The sequence below is a fragment of the Oncorhynchus clarkii genome, chromosome 18 (assembly GCF_045791955.1).
Source record: "Oncorhynchus clarkii lewisi isolate Uvic-CL-2024 chromosome 18, UVic_Ocla_1.0, whole genome shotgun sequence".
Classification (NCBI taxonomy): domain Eukaryota; kingdom Metazoa; phylum Chordata; class Actinopteri; order Salmoniformes; family Salmonidae; genus Oncorhynchus; species Oncorhynchus clarkii.
Genome location: NC_092164.1, coordinates 3921602 through 3945137, shown reverse-complemented (window position 1 = coordinate 3945137; position 23536 = coordinate 3921602). Strand labels below are relative to the sequence as shown.

At 39.4% G+C, this 23536-nt stretch overlaps 1 protein-coding gene across 1 annotated transcript; it reads left to right on the top strand.

The window, feature by feature from the left end:
- Nucleotides 1–10233: 10233 nt before the first annotated feature.
- Nucleotides 10234–16213, top strand: LOC139373928 (zinc finger protein 135-like). Its single transcript, XM_071115014.1, has 2 exons — nucleotides 10234–10318; nucleotides 14914–16213. Exons 1-2 carry the CDS (start codon nucleotides 10234–10236, stop codon nucleotides 16101–16103), a joined length of 1275 nt encoding a protein of 424 aa, XP_070971115.1. The 3' UTR covers nucleotides 16104–16213.
- The last annotated feature ends 7323 nt before the right edge of the window (nucleotides 16214–23536 follow it).

Genomic DNA, 23536 nt, shown 5'->3' with positions numbered 1-23536 from the left:
ATCATGGTAAGAGCAGATTCTATCTTCAGGTTGATTATATAATTCTGACTCACACATCTCTGAAGAGCTCCAGACTGTTGTTCATTTCAACTTCAAACTGCGTTGAAAGTTGCTGTAGAACTGTGTTTTATTCACTGGGCTATCTGGAGTGTTCAGAGTAGACTTTTTACTATTTGTTTAATTTCACCTTTATTTAACCAGGTAGACTAGTTGAGAACACCTTTATTTAACCAGGTAGACTAGTTGAGAACAAGTTCTCATTTACAACTGTGACCTGGCGCAGACTAAAGAATTGAAATAGACAAACTGCCAGTGTTCTGAAGTTCTATGAAATGATCAGGAGAAGTTGGGGTAACACTTTACTGTAGGTGTCCTTAGGCATGTGTTAATAAAGCCTTTTATAACACCTATATAACAACAGTAATGAGTAACGGCATACAATCTCATGAAACTAGTTCATAATGGGTGTTTATAGATGACTGTTTATCCTGTTGTCATATGCGCTAATGTCTACTGTTAATAACAACTGGTATTACACAGTCTGCATGACAACTTATGTCCTATTCTATTACATGCTACATAAGTGTCTACATACCAGATGTTATAACGGGGTGTTATATCATTTACCAATCTCTTTGTCACATTATAAAACGGGTTGTTTGGATCCTGGATGCTGATTGGTTGATAGCAAGGAGTTATCACCACAATCCATGCATAATGCTTGTTAGCAGTTCCATTAGTTTTACCACATCCACTGTCCCACAGCCCAGCCAGTGAATTTATAAACCTCCCTTGGAAAAAAGTGCCTCTGGACAATATTTCTCCATGCTACTAGCCTATCTGACCTGTGCAACATGTTGCATCTCCACTGTGCCATGCATATGAACGTGACGAGACTGACAGCTTCTCTGATCCAGGCCAATTCATTTATCTTGATCATTCTAATGATATATCCATAGAATTGGCAATAGAAGCAAAGGTAGTAGCTAAAACAAATGAAAATTCGCATAGTTTGCTGTCATTTCAGCTGCTTGATGTGATTGTGTGTTAGCTTTAGTTTACTAGCTAGCAAGCAAAGGAGAATATTAGCCTAGCTATCCCATAACTACACTACATGACCAAAAGTATGTGGACACCTGTTCGTCGAACCTCTCATTCCAGAATCATAGGCAGTAATATGGAGTTGGTCCCCCCCTTTGCTGCTATCACAGCCTCCACTGTATTGGGAAGGTGTGGTAGCAACACTATAGGAAGAGCGAGACTAGATTCTTTGTAACAGCTTTATTATAAGATTTGCAAAAATGAAGCAATCAACCATCACCAAGAAAGGTTCAGAGTTGAAAGCTTAACAAACATAGTTGGGTCTCTGCTTTTTATGTAGAAGTACATCCTTTCTGTAGACGTGGCAGTGAGCAGATAGTGTGTATAAGGTCATTAGTTGTCTGTGCAGATTTAAGATAGCACGAGGTTGATAGCCCGAGGTCTCCACCGTCCAACTGTATTCCCAACAGTAAACACTATAATGTGCTCCTTTCTGCAAGTTTCCATACATGTGACTTCCTGTAGATAGTAAACCCACGGGATGTCACATGCTGCGGTTTCACCCAAACGGACCTTAGTTATGGCTTATGGCTGAGTCCCACAAAGACAAGTTTGTATCAGGTTAGAAATAACACTAGCATATAACAAGAGACCATTCTTTAAGCAGTAAAACATGGGATAACATGACTAATTATGTCATTTTCCACAACAGAGGCTTTCCACTAGATGTTGGAACATTGCTGAGGGGACTTGCTTCCATTCAGCCATGAGCATTAGGGAGGTTGGGCACTGATGTTGGGCGATTAGGCCTTGCTCGCAGTCTGTGTTCCAATCCATCCCTAAGGTGTTCGATGGGGTTGAGATCAGGGCTCTGCAGGCCAGTCAAGTTCTTCCACATCGATCTTGACAAACCATTTCTTTATGGACCCCTGCACGGGGGCATTGTGATACTGAAACAGGAAAGGGCCTTCCCCAAACTGTTACCAAAAAGTTGGAAGCACAGAATCGTCTAGAATGTCACTGTATGCTGTAGTGTTAAGATTTCCCTTGACTGGAGCTACGAGGCTTAGGCTGAACCATGGAAAACAGCCCCATACCATTATTCCACCTCCACCAAGCTTTACAGTTGGCACTACGCATTGGGGCAGGTAGCGTTCTTCTGGCATCCGCCACACCCAGATTTGTCCGTCAGACTGCCAGATGGTGAAGCGTGATTTATCACTCCAGAGAATGCGTTTCCACTGCTCCAGAGTCAAGCTTTACATTACTCAGCCGACGCTTGGCATTGTGCATTGTGATCTTAGGCTTGTGTGCGGCTGCTCGGCCATGGAAACCCATTTCATGAAGCTCCCGAGTAACAGTTCTTGTGCTGACTTTGCTTCCAGAGGCAGTTTGTAACTCGGTAGTGAGTGTTCCAACCCGAGAAGAGGCTATTTTTACTTGTTGGTGATCAAGCCTAGAGGTCACCGATTATGATTTTTCAACGCAGATAGCGATACCGATTATTGAAGGACCAAAAAAAGGCTGATAACGATTAATCGGACAATATTTATTTATATATTTGTAATTTGTAAAATTTGACACTTACAACGATACTGAATGAACACTTATTTTAACTTAATATAATACATCAATAAAATAAATTTAGCCTCAAATAAATAATGAAACATGTTCAATTTGATTTAAATAAAGTGTTGGAGAAGAAAGTAAAAGTGCAATATATGCTATGTAAGAAAGCTAACGATTAAATTCCTTGCTCAGAACATGAGAACATATGAAAGCTGGTGGTTCCTTTTAACATGAGTCTTTAATAGTCCCAGGTAAGAAATTTTTGGTTGTAGTTATTATAGGAATTATAGGACTATTTCTCTCGCTTCTTAGACTTGCTTTCAATGAGAAGATCTATAAGATTTTGGTTAAAATTTTGTATGAAAGATACTTATAATTCACAGCAGACAGTTTTCATTGTGTAAAGACCAGTGTCTGGTCCTCCTACTCCAAACTGGAGCAGACAGTTTTCATTGCGTAGAGACCAGTGTATGGCCCTACTGGAGCCATCTCTCCCTGGTATGGTAGAGACCAATGTCTGGCCCTACTGGAGCCATCTCTCCCTGGTATGGTAGAGACCAGTGTCTGGCCCTACTGGAGCCATCTCTCCCTGGTATGGTAGAGACCAATGTCTGGCCCTACTGGAGCCATCTCTCCCTGGTATGGTAGAGACCAGTGTCTGGCCCTACTGGAGCCATCTCTCCCTGGTATGGTAGAGACCAATGTCTGGCCCTACTGGAACCATCTCTCCCTGGTATGGTAGAGACCAGTGTCTGGCCCTACTGGAGCCATCTCTCCCTGGTATGGTAGAGACCAATGTCTGGCCCTACTGGAGCCATCTCTCCCTGGTATGGTAGAGACCAGTGTCTGGCCCTACTGGATCCAGTATACAGTTCCTGTGTAACCTACAATGGATCCAGTATTACAGTTCCTCTGTAACCTACAATGGATCCAGTATTACAGTTCCTGTGTAACCTACAATGGATCCAGTATACAGTTCCTGTGTAACCTACAATGGATCCAGTATACAGTGAGTTGTTGAGGAAGACATGGTGATCCAACCAAATACATGACACCAGACCTGTTAAATAAATGACTAACCTAGAAAGATCCAGGTACAGTCACTGATACCCAGGGGGCCGAGCGGTGCCTCCATGGCACACTTTGTCCATTTTGGAGAGGTTCCTGTCATCCTAATGCTTCATCCAATACTAACACAATTACCCGTGTTCTCACCTGAGCTCTAAGCCAATCACATTCACTTTCCTCTAAGCCAATCACATTCACTTCCCTCACCACACATGCATTGACCGGGACCATTACAGTAGAACAGTAATCTAATTTGCCGAAGGTTCAGAAATGGCCCTCTGCTATAAACTCTTTTCTAAACTCATAACGTTGGTAACATAACCTGTTTATTGTTTATTTGATGCCCCATCAATAGGAAGGCAAGGTCATGACATCACCATATTGTTACCTACTGTTCACTGCAGGTAGATTGTATGTTGTAATATTCAATGAAAATAAAACATTTAGAATGTATTGGTGAATTATATTAATCATGCATTTGTCGTGTTGTTGCTACCATTAATGCGATGATGGCTAATAATGTAATAATTACATACCACGGTCAATTATTACACGGTTAAATTAACCATATAACAATTGATTAAGTTGTAACCTGGGGCACCACGGGAAAAGTTTATTTAACGAGTTACCGTTTCCCGAATTAACTCAAATGTAGATCAGAATATCTCGATATCCTACCCGTCATCATATTAATCAATTATTAATTATTACCTCATCAGTCTCATAATGAATGTTTAAATTCATTATTATTTATTTACTAACTAATGAAATAATCACACAGAAATACATAAACACACACACAGGATGATTATAGAATACTAACATAATGCAATGAAAGGTCCCTAGTGGACTAACCCGATATGATGGCTTTGTAGACAATGGAAAGAGGTGGGGACAGATAAAGAGCGGGAAAGACAGAATGGACCCTCTACATACAGTTGATAACTATGCTCATGGAAATTATAATACTTTGCACATGAACGGCCGCTCATTTGAAAATAATTGCTATGTACGTATTTACGCTTGTATGTCTTTGTTGTCTCTCTGTTGAAATCGCCGGTCCTTCTGTGGAGAGTAGTTCAACAGAAGACTCTGGTTTGTAACCCGGAGGTCACAATGTCTTTTGTAGTTGTATTAGGATTTTGTTCTGGAGTGTTCGTTAGAATTGATACTACAAGAGTACCACAATGATGAGAGGAATATGTTCTTCTCCTCTCGTCTTCGGTAGAGTTTACTAGACTACTTTACATATACAGCTGCAGACTGTGAATGTGTAGTCTAGTCTTCTTCTTCGTTGAACGTTTCAGAGTTTCTAACCATTTCGTACAGGTTCAGCTCACGCTGTCGGTCACGCTGGTCTCAATGGTTGATTATTCAGTGTTTAGCTCCCGACCATTTTAAATGCCAGTAGCAACCCGGCAATGTACTGGTCTAATAGTTTTAACCATTACCTGACGTCCGGCGTACGTCTGCTGCTTGGTCTAATGTAGATTCAGTTAACGAGTGGTTTTATGCATTCACAAAAGGGGGTTTTCCATGATGCCGGAAAAACGCCTGTGCTCTCGCGGGTGTGGTCACTGACCGGGTAGAACTTTCATATGAAAAACTATTCTCATTTAGAAGGCTAACATCACATTTCATCTCCTCACAAATAGTTTAATATTTAATCATATAAGTCTCCCCAACATTTAGATGTGAATCTGATAACTGGGAAATGTACACTTTCAGAGATACAGTTATGTTGTTCTACTGTCCTTAGTGACATCACAAATGAGTAATGAATTCAACAGGATTGTTCTTTAAGGACCCACAGGACCATTCCAAATGATTGGATTCCAGAAACATTGTTTCATTATCCAGTCTGTTGATGTTGGGAGTTTGAGGGAGGACTCCCTTTGTTCCACAGAGGTTCTCTCCCTCATTATTGCATGACAAGGAAGAGATAGTTTCTGTAAGGTATTTACGACCGTCATCAAACTGGCCAACTTCACCCCATTCCCCCCTTCCTCTCTGGTGGGAGGGGGGGGGGGCTCTCTCTGATTGTCACCCAGAAGGGAAAACCATGACACATTGAACTGCATCCATCTATTCTGCCAACAATGTCTTACTGTACATCATGGAATGTTGAGACAAATGGACCTGTTTTTAAAACGTCTTATGAAGTGGGTTTTGTAGCATAAACTGATGTTTTTAAAACGTCTTATGAAGTGGGTTTTGTAGCATAAACTGATGTTTTTAAAACGTCTTATGAAGTGGGTTTTGTAGCATAAACTGATGTTTTTAAAACGTCTTATGAAGTGGGTTTTGTAGCATAAACTGATGTTTTTAAAACGTCTTATGAAGTGGGTTTTGTAGCATAAACTGATGTTTTTAAAACGTCTTATGAAGTGGGTTTTGTAGCATAAACTGATGTTTTTAAAACGTCTTATGAAGTGGGTTTTGTAGCATAAACTGATGTTTTTAAAACGTCTTATGAAGTGGGTTTTGTAGCATAAACTGATGTTTTTAAAACGTCTTATGAAGTGGGTTTTGTAGCATAAACTGATGTTTTTAAAACGTCTTATGAAGTGGGTTTTGTAGCATAAACTGATGTTTTTAAAACGTCTTATGAAGTGGGTTTTGTAGCATAAACTGATGTTTTTAAAACGTCTTATGAAGTGGGTTTTGTAGCATAAACTGATGTTTTTAAAACGTCTTATGAAGTGGGTTTTGTAGCATAAACTGATGTTTTTAAAACGTCTTATGAAGTGGGTTTTGTAGCATAAACTGATGTTTTTAAAACGTCTTATGAAGTGGGTTTTGTAGCATAAACTGATGTTTTTAAAACGTCTTATGAAGTGGGTTTTGTAGCATAAACTGATGTTTTTAAAACGTCTTATGAAGTGGGTTTTGTAGCATAAACTGATGTTTTTAAAACGTCTTATGAAGTGGGTTTTGTAGCATAAACTGATGTTTTTAAAACGTCTTATGAAGTGGGTTTTGTAGCATAAACTGATGTTTTTAAAACGTCTTATGAAGTGGGTTTTGTAGCATAAACTGATGTTTTTAAAACGTCTTATGAAGTGGGTTTTGTAGCATAAACTGATGTTTTTAAAACGTCTTATGAAGTGGGTTTTGTAGCATAAACTGATGTTTTTAAAACGTCTTATGAAGTGGGTTTTGTAGCATAAACTGATGTTTTTAAAACGTCTTATGAAGTGGGTTTTGTAGCATAAACTGATGTTTTTAAAACGTCTTATGAAGTGGGTTTTGTAGCATAAACTGATGTTTTTAAAACGTCTTATGAAGTGGGTTTTGTAGCATAAACTGATGTTTTTAAAACGTCTTATGAAGTGGGTTTTGTAGCATAAACTGATGTTTTTAAAACGTCTTATGAAGTGGGTTTTGTAGCATAAACTGATGTTTTTAAAACGTCTTATGAAGTGGGTTTTGTAGCATAAACTGATGTTTTTAAAACGTCTTATGAAGTGGGTTTTGTAGCATAAACTGATGTTTTTAAAACGTCTTATGAAGTGGGTTTTGTAGCATAAACTGATGTTTTTAAAACGTCTTATGAAGTGGGTTTTGTAGCATAAACTGATGTTTTTAAAACGTCTTATGAAGTGGGTTTTGTAGCATAAACTGATGTTTTTAAAACGTCTTATGAAGTGGGTTTTGTAGCATAAACTGATGTTTTTAAAACGTCTTATGAAGTGGGTTTTGTAGCATAAACTGATGTTTTTAAAACGTCTTATGAAGTGGGTTTTGTAGCATAAACTGATGTTTTTAAAACGTCTTATGAAGTGGGTTTTGTAGCATAAACTGATGTTTTTAAAACGTCTTATGAAGTGGGTTTTGTAGCATAAACTGATGTTTTTAAAACGTCTTATGAAGTGGGTTTTGTAGCATAAACTGATGTTTTTAAAACGTCTTATGAAGTGGGTTTTGTAGCATAAACTGATGTTTTTAAAACGTCTTATGAAGTGGGTTTTGTAGCATAAACTGATGTTTTTAAAACGTCTTATGAAGTGGGTTTTGTAGCATAAACTGATGTTTTTAAAACGTCTTATGAAGTGGGTTTTGTAGCATAAACTGATGTTTTTAAAACGTCTTATGAAGTGGGTTTTGTAGCATAAACTGATGTTTTTAAAACGTCTTATGAAGTGGGTTTTGTAGCATAAACTGATGTTTTTAAAACGTCTTATGAAGTGGGTTTTGTAGCATAAACTGATGTTTTTAAAACGTCTTATGAAGTGGGTTTTGTAGCATAAACTGATGTTTTTAAAACGTCTTATGAAGTGGGTTTTGTAGCATAAACTGATGTTTTTAAAACGTCTTATGAAGTGGGTTTTGTAGCATAAACTGATGTTTTTAAAACGTCTTATGAAGTGGGTTTTGTAGCATAAACTGATGTTTTTAAAACGTCTTATGAAGTGGGTTTTGTAGCATAAACTGATGTTTTTAAAACGTCTTATGAAGTGGGTTTTGTAGCATAAACTGATGTTTTTAAAACGTCTTATGAAGTGGGTTTTGTAGCATAAACTGATGTTTTTAAAACGTCTTATGAAGTGGGTTTTGTAGCATAAACTGATGTTTTTAAAACGTCTTATGAAGTGGGTTTTGTAGCATAAACTGATGTTTTTAAAACGTCTTATGAAGTGGGTTTTGTAGCATAAACTGATGTTTTTAAAACGTCTTATGAAGTGGGTTTTGTAGCATAAACTGATGTTTTTAAAACGTCTTATGAAGTGGGTTTTGTAGCATAAACTGATGTTTTTAAAACGTCTTATGAAGTGGGTTTTGTAGCATAAACTGATGTTTTTAAAACGTCTTATGAAGTGGGTTTTGTAGCATAAACTGATGTTTTTAAAACGTCTTATGAAGTGGGTTTTGTAGCATAAACTGATGTTTTTAAAACGTCTTATGAAGTGGGTTTTGTAGCATAAACTGATGTTTTTAAAACGTCTTATGAAGTGGGTTTTGTAGCATAAACTGATGTTTTTAAAACGTCTTATGAAGTGGGTTTTGTAGCATAAACTGATGTTTTTAAAACGTCTTATGAAGTGGGTTTTGTAGCATAAACTGATGTTTTTAAAACGTCTTATGAAGTGGGTTTTGTAGCATAAACTGATGTTTTTAAAACGTCTTATGAAGTGGGTTTTGTAGCATAAACTGATGTTTTTAAAACGTCTTATGAAGTGGGTTTTGTAGCATAAACTGATGTTTTTAAAACGTCTTATGAAGTGGGTTTTGTAGCATAAACTGATGTTTTTAAAACGTCTTATGAAGTGGGTTTTGTAGCATAAACTGATGTTTTTAAAACGTCTTATGAAGTGGGTTTTGTAGCATAAACTGATGTTTTTAAAACGTCTTATGAAGTGGGTTTTGTAGCATAAACTGATGTTTTTAAAACGTCTTATGAAGTGGGTTTTGTAGCATAAACTGATGTTTTTAAAACGTCTTATGAAGTGGGTTTTGTAGCATAACTGATGTTTTTAAAACGTCTTATGAAGTGGGTTTTGTAGCATAAACTGATGTTTTTAAAACGTCTTATGAAGTGGGTTTTGTAGCATAAACTGATGTTTTTAAAACGTCTTATGAAGTGGGTTTTGTAGCATAAACTGATGTTTTTAAAACGTGGGTTTTGTAGCATAAACTGATGTTTTTAAAACGTCTTATGAAGTGGGTTTTGTAGCATAAACTGATGTTTTTAAAACGTCTTATGAAGTGGGTTTTGTAGCATAAACTGATGTTTTTAAAACGTCTTATGAAGTGGGTTTTGTAGCATAAACTGATGTTTTTAAAACGTCTTATGAAGTGGGTTTTGTAGCATAAACTGATGTTTTTAAAACGTCTTATGAAGTGGGTTTTGTAGCATAAACTGATGTTTTTAAAACGTCTTATGAAGTGGGTTTTGTAGCATAAACTGATGTTTTTAAAACGTCTTATGAAGTGGGTTTTGTAGCATAAACTGATGTTTTTAAAACGTCTTATGAAGTGGGTTTTGTAGCATAAACTGATGTTTTTAAAACGTCTTATGAAGTGGGTTTTGTAGCATAAACTGATGTTTTTAAAACGTCTTATGAAGTGGGTTTTGTAGCATAAACTGATGTTTTTAAAACGTCTTATGAAGTGGGTTTTGTAGCATAAACTGATGTTTTTAAATATTTTTGGCTGATATAGTGATTGTCTGTTTGTTTCATATCTGCAAAGTAGTGACAACGCTGTCCGTTCCACTTTACATTGTGTCATTTAAAGTGTTCACTTGTTTAATGTGAATGAATGTTTTGTTATAAATGTTTAGCTACCTGATCTATTGTAATGAGATACTTGGAACAAGAAAAAAAAAAAAAAAATACAATTTTGAGAAGAAAGAAAGTGCCTGAACTGTCAAGACAATAATTTTTGTGTCTGTTTCTCTTTATTACTACAGGACTAGAATTAAGTCTGAGGCCAGTAACATCAACAGTGAGGACAAACCCAGCCTGCCTCTCTCCTTCCACACTGAGTCCAAACCTACAGTCACTGGGTCCTGATGGTGACAGTGGAGCCCAGTTTGCACTGCAGGATCCAGAGATGGCATCAGTGAAGGTGGAAGACAGCAGTCAAACACTGGAGCTGAATGTCAACATTAAAGAGGAAGAAGAGGAGGAGAAGATTGGTAAATCTGTTAATCATGGTAAAGGCAGGTTCTATCTAACTAAATTTGTTGTTCATTCCAATTTCCCACTATGTATGAAAAGTTGCAGTAGAACTGTTTCATGATGAACTGTTTCAATGAGAAGGTAATGTTATTTCATGCTACTGACATTTGCATGGTTTGACACGAGGATTGGTTTTATTCACTGGACTGTCTGGAGTGATCAGAGAGTAGACTAAAGAAGTGAAGTAGACAAACTGCCAGTGTTTTAAAGTTCTATGAAATGAGTCTGTGTAGTTACTAACCCTTGTGATAGTGAGTGGAGGATGATATGAAATGAGTCTGTGTAGTTACTACCCCTTGTGATGTTGAGTGGAGGATGATATGAAATGAGTCTGTAGTTACTAACCCTTGTGATAGTGAGTGGAGGATGATATGAAATGAGTCTGTGTAGTTACTAACCCTTGTGATAGTGAGTGGAGGATGATATGAAATGAGTCTGTGTAGTTACTAACCCTTGTGATAGTGAGTGGAGGATGATATGAAATGAGTCTGTGTAGTTACTAACCCTTGTGATAGTGAGTGGAGGATGATATGAAATGAGTCTGTGTAGTTACTAACCCATGTGATAGTGAGTGGAGGATTATATGAAATGAGTCTGTGTAGTTACTAACCCATGTGATAGTGAGTGGAGGATGATATGAAATGAGTCTGTGTAGTTACTAACCCTTGTGATAGTGAGTGGAGGATGATATGAAATGAGTCTGTGTAGTTACTAACCCATGTGATAGTGAGTGGAGGATTATATGAAATGAGTCTGTGTAGTTACTAACCCATGTGATAGTGAGTGGAGGATGATATGAAATGAGTCTGTGTAGTTACTAACCCTTGTGATAGTGAGTGGAGGATGATATGAAATGAGTCTGTGTAGTTACTAACCCATGTGATAGTGAGTGGAGGATGATATGAAATGAGTCTGTGTAGTTACTAACCCTTGTGATAGTGAGTGGAGGATGATATGAAATGAGTCTGTGTAGTTACTAACCCTTGTGATAGTGAGTGGAGGATGATATGAAATGAGTCTGTGTAGTTACTAACCCTTGTGATAGTGAGTGGAGGATGATATGAAATGAGTCTGTGTAGTTACTAACCCATGTGATAGTGAGTGGAGGATGATATGAAATGAGTCTGTGTAGTTACTAACCCTTGTGATAGTGAGTGGAGGATGATATGAAATGAGTCTGTGTAGTTACTAACCCATGTGATAGTGAGTGGAGGATGATATGAAATTAGTCTGTGTAGTTCCTAACCCTTGTGATAGTGAGTGGAGGATGATATGGCTCATTATTTTAGAGTAGTTGTATTCCCCCTTTGTATTGTACAGTATACTTACTTACAGTGCCTTCAGAAAGTATTCATACCCCTTGACTTATTGCACCTTTTGTTATGTTACATCCCAAATTCAAAATGGATTAAATTGATATTTATTCTGAGCCATTTGCACACACAATACCAAGTAATGACATCACAATACCCCATAATGACATCACAATACCCCATAATGACAGGCAAAACATGTTTTTTGAAATGTAAAAAAATGTTAATACAGAAATATCTCATTTACATAAGTATTCACACCCCTGAGTCAATACTTTGTAGAAGCACCTTTGGCAGTGATTACAGCTGTGAGTCTTTCTGGGTAAATCTCTAAGAGCTTAGCACACCTGGATGATACAATATTTGCACATTTATTATTTTTTAAATTCTTAAAGCTCTCTTAAGTTGGTTGATCATTGCTAGACAGACATTTTCAAGTCTTGCCATAGATTTTCAAGCCGATTTAAGTCAAAACTGTGACTAGGCCACTCTGGAACATTCAATGTCTTGGTAAGCAACTCCAGTGTATATTTTGCCTTATGTTTTAGGTTATTGGTTATCGTCCTGCTGAAATGTGAATTTGTCTTCCAGTGTCTGTTGGAAAGCAGACTGAACCAGGCTTTCCTCTAGGAGTTTTCCAGTGCTTAGCTCTATTTAGTTTAATTTTATATCCCCAAATTAACATCCAAGTCCTTGCCGATGACAAGCATACCCATAACATGATGCAGCTACCACCATGCGAAGAGTGAAGAGTGGTACTCCCCCGTGATGTGTTGTGTTGGATTGGCCTCTTCTCCGGGAACTGAGTTGGGAAGGACGCCTGTATCTTTGGAGTAACTGGGTGTATTGATACACCATCGAAAGTGAAATGAATAACTTCACCATGCTCAAAGGGATATTCAATGTCTTTTATTAAAACATTTACCCATCTACCAATAGGTGCCCTTCTTTGTGAGGCATTAGAAAACCTCCCTGGTCTTTGTGGTTGAATCTGTGTTTGAAATATACTGCTTGACTGAGGAACCTTACAGATAATTGTATGTGTGGGTTACAGAGATGAGGTAGTGTGGTGGAATATTCTATTCAAGTGAGAGACTTGGTCATTTCTTCAAACAATCATCTATTTTAATATTGATTAATTATTGCAATAATGACACCAGTCAGCCCAACAGTCTTGACTTGTTGAGCTGAGCAGCCCAACTGATAATAATAAAACCGAGACCTTATATAGGACTTAAAAATGCTAAGTCAGGCTGGTTCCAACTCCCATAAGCCACCTTGGTTATTTACACAGGATGGTGTTCTACCCCCAACCCGGCTTAGTTTCCCAGATGCCAGGAAGATGAGACAATGAGGCATTGTTCTAAACTCTTCCAGGCTATCTCGGGTCACACACACCACATATTGTCTATGGAATGATAGCTTTAGGTAATTATCACCAAGTCAATGTCAGCCCAAGCTATCTAGCAAAAACCCATTTCCTTGACCCTACACCCAGACTAACTGCAGGAAGCTCAACTGGAAACCATCTCTTTATTAGTTGCCAGCCCAAGCTTCAAAAAGACTCCTCTCAGTTAACTCAGAAAGGGAGAGAGAGAGAGTCCTAAGAACCTTACTCAGACCATCCCATTCCCACCACATCACTCTCTGACATCATCACTCTGCGCCATTAGGATTTATTTAATAAAACTACCATTTGGTGCTTAAATGTAACAATCTTGTAATCCTGCTACCACAGTAGTCATTCAAAATGAATTTTAAACACTATTATTGCACACAGAGTGAGTCCACGCTGCTTATGTGACTTGTTATGCAACATTTTAGGCTTGCCGTAACAAAGATAGAATACTTATTGACTCGAGATTTCCGCTTTTCATTTTAAATTCATTTGTAAACATTCAGAAAAACTTAATTCCACTGGTGTTATGGGGTACTCCACTGGCGTTATGGGGTACTCCACTGGCGTTATGGGGTACTCCACTGGCGTTATGGGGTACTCCACTGACGTTATGGGGTACTCCACTGACATTATGGGGTACTCCACTGGCGTTATGGGGTACTCCACTGGCGTTATGGGGTACTCCACTGGCGTTATGGGGTACTCCACTGGCGTTGTGGGGTACTCCACTGGCGTTATGGGGTACTCCACTGGCGTTATGGGGTACTCCACTGGCGTTATGGGGTACTCCACTGACATTATGGGGTACTCCACTGGCGTTATGGGGTACTCCACTGGCGTTATGGGGTACTCCACTGGCGTTATGGGGTACTCCACTGGCGTTATGGGGTATTCCACTGGCGTTATGGGGTACTCCACTGGCGTTATGGGGTATTCCACTGGCGTTATGGGGTACTCCACTGACGTTATGGGGGTATTCCACTGGCGTTATGGGGTAAGGACTAAACACTTTTCAGGCCTATCACTTTCTGTCCTGATCGGTCCTCCAACTGGTGGTTTAGAATCTACAGATGTGGTATTCATATTCAGATGCTACATAGTCGTAGTAGAATTCATGTTGGTACAACTATATCCAATATCTAGTCATGTATCCATGTGTGTGGTATTGTGTGTGGTATTGTGTGTGGTATTGTGTGTGTGGTATTGTGTGTAGTAATGTGTGTGGTATTGTGTGTGGTATTGTGTGTGGTAATGTGTGTGGTATTGTGTGTGTGTGGTATTGTGTGTGTGTGGTATTGTGTGTGGTAATGTATGTGGTATTGTGTGTGTGTGGTATTGTGTGTGGTATTGTGTGTGATATTGTGTGTGGTATTGTGTGTGGTAATGTGTGTGGTATTGTGTGTGGTATTGTGTGTGGTATTGTGTGTGGTATTGTGTGTGGTAATGTGTGTGGTATTGTGTGTGGTATTGTGTGTGTGTGGTATTGTGTGTGGTAATGTATGTGGTATTGTGTGTGTGTGGTATTGTGTGTGTGTGGTATTGTGTGTGTGTGGTATTGTGTGTGGTATTGTGTGTGGTATTGTGTGTGGTATTGTGTGTGTGTGGTATTGTGTGTGGTAATGTGTGTGGTATTGTGTGTGGTATTGTGTGTGGTATTGTGTGTGTGTGGTATTGTGTGTAGGCCAATGACATAAATCCTCAAATGTAATCCTTTTTAAATTCAGGCTGAAACACGACAAAATGTAGAAAAAGTCAAGGTGTGTGAATACTTTCTGAACGCACTGTTAATGAAGTCGTATGTATGTCTCACTGACTGGTTCTTCTGATGTTGTTCACACAGGAGACCACGTTGAGACATTCTCTACATCCAGAGAGCAACAGCAGGAAGATCACAGAGCTAAGAGGTCTCACCACTGCCCACATTGTGAGGAGATTTTCCCATTTCTATCAAAGCTTAAAATACACATAAAAATACACACAGGAGAGAATCTGTATTCCTGCACTAACTGTGGAAAGAGATTCACAACATCACAATCTCTGACAGTTCATCAGAGAGTGCACACTGGAGAGAAGCCTTACTCTTGCTCTTTATGTGGGAAGAGGTTCTCTCAACAGATCCACTTACAAACACACCAACATGTACATACAGGAGTGAAGCCATACTCCTGCTCTGAGTGTGGGAAGAGGTTCTCTCAACAGTTCCACTTACAAATACACCAACATGTACATACAGGAGTGAAGCCATACTCCTGCTCTGACTGTGGGAAGACTTTCTCCCGATTGGATACCTTAAAAACACATGAACGTATACATACAGGAAATAATCCATATTCCTGTACTGACTGTGGGAAGACTTTCTCCCGATTGGATACCTTAAAAATACATGAACGTATACATACAGGAGAGAATCCGTATTCCTGTACTGACTGCGGGAAGAGCTTCACAACGTCAGGGACGCTGATAATTCACCAGAGAGTGCACACTGGAGAGAAACCTTACTCCTGCTCAGGCTGTGAGAAGAGGTTCTCTCAACATATCCACTTACAAAAACACAAACGTCTACATACAGGAGAGAAGCCTTACTGCTGCTCTGACTGTGGGAAGGGTTTCTCTCAACAAAACCACTTCAAATCTCACCAGCGAATACATACAGGAGAGAAGCCTTACTGCTGCTCTGAATGTGGGAAGAGTTTCATCCGATTGGAAATATTAAAATGCCACCAGCGAATACATACAGGAGAGAAGCCTTACTGCTGCTCTGACTGTGGGAAGAGTTTCTCACAACTGGGCAACTTAAAAACACACCAACTTATACATAAAGGAGAGAAGCCTTACTCCTGCTCTGACTGCGGTAAGTGCTTCACAACATCAACTGATGTAAAAGTTCATAAAAGAGCACACACAGGAGAGAAGCCTTACTACTGCTCTGACTGTGGTAAGAGTTTTGCCAGATTGTATACCTTAAAAACACATCAAAGTATACATAAAGGGGAGAAGCCTAATCAGTTCTCTCAGACCAACTATGATTAAAGTCATTGCATCACTTAATTCTCAAGAAAGCATAGCACACTATTATAATCCTATTGTTTCTCATTGTGAGAGAACTGTGCAGAGAAAAGGGAGCATTCTAGAATTTTAGCCTCTCTCTACTTTACTGATCAGTGACTGTGCACCTGGTCAGTTTTGATGTGTTTTGTTAGCTTCTACTTTACATATATTGAGAGGACTTTGGATTTGCCCTTAGGGTTGAATATCCTCTGTGAGGCTGGTTGACTGGGTGGTACTGCTTTCCTCTGCATTTTTCTGTGAGGAATGAGATACAACATGTATCAGATAGAGATGATGTGATCAGTTTTCTGTGGGAATGAGTTAGTAGAGAACATGTATCAGATTGTGATGATCAGTTTTCTGTGGGAATGAGTAAGTAGACACAACATGTATCAGATTGTGATGATGTGATCAGTTTTCTGTGGGAATGAGTTAGTAGAGAACATGTATCAGATTGTGATGATCAGTTTTCTGTGGGAATGAGTTAGTAGACAACATGTATCAGATAGAGATGATGTGATGATCAGTTTTCACCATCATTTTGGGGGGATTATTTTAGCTATTTGTTTAATTATATACAGTTTATGAAACAACTACATGTGTTTTATTACACTGTATTTAAAAACTAGATTAGTTATTTTCATCATTGATGATGGATATGTTTAGGTTACTCTATTGAAGCCAACTTAATTGACATGCCAATAAAAATAAATGAAATTGTAAATGAATTTGTACTTGTCAAACTCTTTTCTTTTATAGTTAGTTATTTTATATTATATCTGACAGTATGAATGGTTCTTATGGTTGTGTTCAGTTCTTCATATTAGATCTGACAGTATGAATGGTTCTTATGGTTGTATTCAGTTCTTCATATTAGATCTGACAGTATGAATGGTTCTTATGGTTGTATTCAGTTCTTCATATTACATATAACAGTATGAATGGTTCTTATGGACTGAGTGCCTGGAGTGGTTTGGTATGACTACAGATAGGAGTTCTCTCTGACCCTGCGATGTCACCAGGACGGAACTACATGTCTCTATCACACTCCAGCCCAGAAGGTGGCAGCGATGCACAGTTAATGTTGGTTTGCGCACTACAAATAAAGACCATAAAAGAAGACTGCATACTTAGTGACCTCACCACCTCCCCATGCAGGAGAACAATGTATGTGCATTCAGTGACTGCACACAATTAAACTTTAGTTTAGTTCTTAGTACTTTTAATTTAACACCGATGTCAGATTTTGGTTTGTCTCCAGTGATGGGGAATCAAAGCTTCCTGAATCATTGAGGTGTTCCAGCCAATTGTGTCAAATAGATTCATTATTCAAGTCTTTGATCAACACAGTGTACGCTAGTGGCACCTGCTGGTTAAAATAATTTAGAGCAGCCTAATTCTAAAGGACGATGTCCCACACCCTGTAGCGCAGGGCTGTCCAACCCTCTTCCTGGAGATCTACTGTCCTGTCCTGGAGATCTACTGTCCTGTAGGTGTTCAGTCCGACCCTCTTCCTGGAGATCTACTGTCCTGTAGGTGTTTAGTCCCATCCTCTTCCTGGAGATCTACTGTCCTGTAGGTGTTCAGTCCGACCCTCTTCCTGGAGATCTACTGTCCTGTAGGTGTTCAGTCCCACCCTCTTCCTGGAGATCTACTGTCCTGTAGGTCTTCAGTCCGACCCTCTTCCTGGAGATCTACTGTCCTGTAGGTGTTCAGTCCCACCCTCTTCCTGGAGATCTACTGTCCTGTAGGTGTTCAGTCCCACCCTCTTCCTGGAGATCTACTGTCATGTAGGTGTTCAGTCCCACACTCTTCCTGGAGATCTACTGTCCTGTAGGTGTTCAGTCCCACCCTCTTCCTGGAGATCTACTGTCCTGTAGGTGTTCAGTCCCACACTCTTCCTGGAGATCTACTGTCCTGTAGGTGTTCAGTCCCACCCTCTTCCTGGAGATCTACTGTCCTGTAGGTGTTCAGTCCCACCCTCTTCCTGGAGATCTACTGTCCTGTAGGTGTTCAGTCCCACCCTCTTCCTGGAGATCTACTGTCCTGTAGGTGTTCAGTCCCACCCTCTTCCTGGAGATCTACTGTCCTGTAGGTGTTCAGTCCCACCCTCTTCCTGGAGATCTACTGTCCTGTAGGTGTTCAGTCCCACCCTCTTCCTGGAGATCTACTGTCCTGTAGGTGTTCAGTCCCACCCTCTTCCTGGAGATCTACTGTCCTGTAGGTGTTCAGTCCCACCCTCTTCCTGGAGATCTACTGTCCTGTAGGTGTTCAGTCCCACCCTCTTCCTGGAGATCTACTGTCCTGTAGGTGTTCAGTCCCACCCTCTTCCTGGAGATCTACTGTCCTGTAGGTGTTCAGTCCCACCCTCTTCCTGGAGATCTACTGTCCTGTAGCGCGTGCGCACCGTAGTCTATTTCCCTTCAAGCAAACCAATGAGATGGTTGTTTGAAGAAACAAAGTTTCGGACGCCATTGATCACGTCCTTCTGATAAAGTGATATAGGCATCGGCACACTTCTTCCAAGTACACTGCTTAGCGATTACGACACATGCCTCAGTGCTCTGGCATTAAACATCACTAATTGTCACCTAAATGCAGTGTTGATTTTAGCATGTAAATCTTGGAGGGGAATACTCCCCCAAAATGTTTTTGATGCATGCCTGCAATGCCACTGCACAATACATTAATTGCACTATAACAATGCCCACAAACTGTTAGGGCCTACATAAAGCTGTCCCAACATCAGAGCTTTTAGTTCAGCAACATGGAGTGAATTCTTACCACTGCTACAACTGGCTATCAGCAGACCTTTGTCTGGCAGTGAAACAGTCGTCCAGCCTAATTTACTGCCTATATAAAACATAGCTGATATGGCTGACTTGCTTAAACAAATGTGGTTTCTATTGACAATTCAGATGTACAAACTATGGCATAAGGGGACGATGAGCCGATAAGAGGCAATCCATAATTTTAATGAGACATTAATGAGCGAGCCAGGACGGACGTAGTCAATAACTATTTGTTCAGCACTTTTGAAATGTACAGTGACAGAATTCAGAACATGGGCCGTTCTTAAAGTATTCCCCTTGTATACCAAGTCAGAACCGTAGGATAAATAAAGGGGTAATATAAGCAGACAATGAAAGCTCGTACAATATTCGATGATTACATTTCTCTAAAACAGGCTATGGGCTAAGTTATGGGGTGGAAAGGGACCAAATTATTAGGGTGAGGCACAGGGGCTACTAACAGATTACTACACAACATACACTTAGTATTACTTTCTTAGCTACAGTATTCATGTCTCCCTGGCATATTACATTATTTATGCAGCAGCATACAAGACCTTTTTGGACTCACCTTGTTGTGCCGTGCTCACTTGAACAGAAAGGTGACGCGGCGGTCCTTCTTGTGGGCTCTAGAACGAGGCCAGAGTTCCCGAATTGGAATTCTGAGTTGGATTACCGTTCAAAATTATTTCCCACATTTTCCCAGTTGCGAGCTAGTTTTATCGGAGTTCCTTGTTGTCTTGAACTCACTGAAGTCTGAAGTCAACACAACAGAAGTCATGCTGGACTGACATTATGGCCAATGTATTCAAACTCTTCTGGCCCATGGCGTTACCCCGTTTTTTTGTGATATCCAATTGGTAGTTACGATCTTGTCTCATCGCTGCAACTCCCCTACAGACTCAGCGAAGTTCGAGAGCCAAGCCAAGCCGCTCGCTTAACCCAAGAGCCAAGCCACACAAATGTGTTGGAGGAAACACTGTTAAACTGATGACCAAGTCAGCTTGCAGGCACTCAGCCCGCCACAAGGAGTCGCTAGAGCACCATGAGACAAGGACATCTTGGCCGGCCAAACCCTCCCCTAACCCAGATGATGCTGGGCCAATTGTGCCCCACCTCATGGGTGTCACGGCCGGCTGTGACACAACCTGGGATTGAACTCGGGTCTGTAGTGAGTTAGTTGAGTTTGCATTAATAGTACATGGTGCAAGTGGTAAACGCTGTTCAATAAGGTTCTGACAGATTATTACAACAATTATGAAGATCTCACAGACGTATAACCTGCTGTCCTGAGCAAGAATGTTTTGTTTGATTACATAAGAACATTATAGTTACAGTCACCCCAAAATATGTCCATGGATGTTTTATTTGTTTTAAGGTTGAATAAATACTATGACATTAGTTTGTAAGATAACCTTCACTTCTGACTATATACTTTATCACAAAAGTAATATTGAATTGCGTTTAATAATAACATTTGAAGGAGATGTATCTACTGCTTGGATAGTTCCATATGGATAGTTGGATAGTTCCATAATTCCATACTGGCTTAGTCCTAATCTTTAACTTGGATTATTGGTTGAGATGGAGACGTGAATCGAACATGTCAATTATTGAGATCCCTCAATCAATGTTCCCTATAATTGTTTTGGGCATTGAGCAAATTTCAGGTCTGCTGAGCAAAAACATTAATGTTGTCAAAACTCTTTGCAACTTCCTGTACCTGCTTTAAGTTACAGTTCTAACAGTGGCCAAGTAGGCTACTGTGGCTATTTAATCATAATGTAGCCCTACCAGAGTGGCATACCATCAAAAACAATGGAGAAGAATGCATCCCATAATATTTTAACATGGAAATAGCTGTTCTATCATTCAGCCTACAGTAGCAGCAAATGTGTGGTGTTCGATGTAGACCTACATTCCATGAGACTTAAAAATAAAAACATGCAGGTCTTCACATGAACCTGTTTATCCACTTGTCCTTCAGACAAGGAGGTGACTAAACGTGTTGTTTGATGCAAGAAATCACTTTAGAAAACAAAATGCGTTATTATTCCCATATCATTATCATAAAGAATGGGATTAATTATGCTACCCTCTGCCTATTGGCTATGGGATTAATTATGCTACCCTCTGCCTATTGGCTACTTGGCTTATTCAAGACCTTCTCAAAATACAACAGTGCCCCTTTAAGAGGTTTAAAAAAAAAAAAAAAAGCTTTTTACCTTACTGGCTTTTCAAAGATGGCTATAAATGCAGACATGTTGTGCTCTTGTAGGAAGCAACCAGTCCCCCATTGTTGACTAGAAATGATCTATAACTGGGATAATAACTCCACTAACTACCAAAGATTATGAACAAAGGTGCACAGGTGGCTACATGCAGCTCTCGCTTTGATTTCAAAACAAGCACATCTACTTGTGATCACTCATACTGTAAACACAGTCCAGTTCAAAGTGAATGGCAGATCCATATATGCCAATGGACTATTTGCATTTAGGGCTACAGCAGCTCTGATTGGTTATGGCGCAACGGTCTGTGTAGAGTAATGACCTGTATTGTCTGTCAATGAAATAGAATCCTACTCCAATGCGTCCTGTCTACAAGAACATTCCTTACACAGTTTATCATACTAAAAGCCTTTGCATAGTTTGTTATGATTGGGTATGTTACATTGAAATGGCTAATATTGCGTTGATTCGAGCACAATTCCCACAGTAGAGTGAAACGTTGATAGTGTTACCTAAAGGGGGAAAAACTGAGTGAAGTTCAATCTTGTGCTTCTCTGCGCTGGCTGACATTTCTTCTGCAGGGCTGCCTGAGGGGAGCTGAGTGCCCGAGCAGTCGCACAGTTTAGAGGTAACATTGTGCCTTAATAATTAATCTCAAGATAGAACATTGATAAAAGTCAGTGACAGTGACCTGCTAAGCAGGTCTAGGATGAAGGGAATGCACAGTGAAAACTACATTTATATTGTATTTATTTGGAACTAAGGCAGATGTAATCACCAAAGTCTGAAAAATCACTAATTAAATCAATCAATATTATGGTCTGTTGAGCTGTATCGGAACAGCCAATCATGTGTTTTGCTTCGCCTCAGGTTAGGTGACATCAGCTCACCTACTCATTTTAGTATGTTCACCCAGAGACCAGAAGGATAGCTGTAGATACATCAACTCTCCACTAGGAGGTGCTGCCAGCCTATTATCAAATCAAATGTTATTAGTCACATGCGCCGAATACAACAGGTGTAGGTAGACCTTATGATTATTTTGGACCAAACCACAAATAGTTAGTTGAAACCGCTTGACAGTGGGGCAGCGCACAATTGACCCAGCGTCGTCCGGGTTTGGCTGTCATTGTAAATAATAATTTATTCTTAACTGACTTGTCTAGTTAAATAAAAGGTACCCATAACATGATGCAGCTAACCAGAACAATCACACTTGTCCCAACCAGCATCCAGCATCAGTTTTCTGGACTTCACAAAGCCATGGAAGTGAAGTGTAGACAGTTGCATTGTTATTCATTGAAATAGATATGATCTCAATGGAGGCTGCTGAGAGGAGGACGGTTCATAATAATGTAAACAACGAAGTCTGATGGTTGACTGGGTGGTACTGCTTCCCTCTGCAGTTCTCTGTGGGAATGAGCTGGTAGACACAACATGTATCAGATAGAGATGGTGTGAACAGTTTTCACAACTAGTTTGGGATAATTGTTTACTACTAAATGACTATTTATTTAATGATAAACAGCTATGAAACGACTTCATGCATTTATTTATTTATTTTTTTCAAAACTAGATTTGTTATTTTAGTCATTGATAATAAATGTGTTTGGAAAACCACATTCAAGCCAAATAAATTGATCTGCCAATAAAAAAATCAAGTTTGTATATGAATTTATTCTGGTCAAACTCTTCTCTTTTGTATAATGAATTACAAAAAAAGTGTTTCAAGTGACATATTTAGGGTTTTTCTGACGCTGAACAAGACAGGAAGTTGAAATGAGCATCACAAAGCTAAATCTGACCTATTCTCTAACATGTTTTGTCATCATAAACAGCTGTGAGACCTGCTAGAGTACTGCAACTGTGTTGATCTACTGAATCATTGTAGTTATGGGGTGTTAACTTTACAGTAAAGGTAATGCTTTTGTTTAATTATTGGAATTCAAAAGAATATATATTTGTATTTATCTACTCAATACATGTCATGACACCAATTTGCAAGTCACCAATATTCTCTAAATCAAATCAGTGATGACTGTTCAACAGTCTTATGGCCTGGAGATAGAAGCAATTCTCTTGGTCCCAGCTTTGATGCACCTGTACTGTCTCCGCCTGATGGTAGCAGGGTGAACAGGCCGTGTCTCGGGTGGCGGAGGTTCTTGATGATCTTCTTAGCGTTCCACAGAGATCATCTACAATATATATGTAATGGGTTGAAAACCTTAGACACTAAAACAGACACTGCTTTAGTTTTCTTGAACCAAAGTTTATTTGTCGAGATAATCAATCTCACTTTTATATTCTACATGGTTTAATAGTAGTTAGTCCATCAGTCCAATAATGTCGCTGTTGCACTGTGGTAGTGGGGGGACAGGAAGTTCCGGTAGGT

What these genes read in the sequence shown, in the direction of transcription:
- LOC139373928 (XM_071115014.1), top strand. Translation starts at nt 10,234, where the DNA reads ATGGCATCAGTGAAGGTGGAAGACAGCAGTCAAACACTGGAGCTGAAT. An exon ending in AGAAGAGGAGGAGAAGATTG is followed by an intron (nt 10,319 to 14,913) that starts GTAAATCTGTTA and finishes TTGTTCACACAG; the next exon opens with GAGACCACGTTGAGACATTC.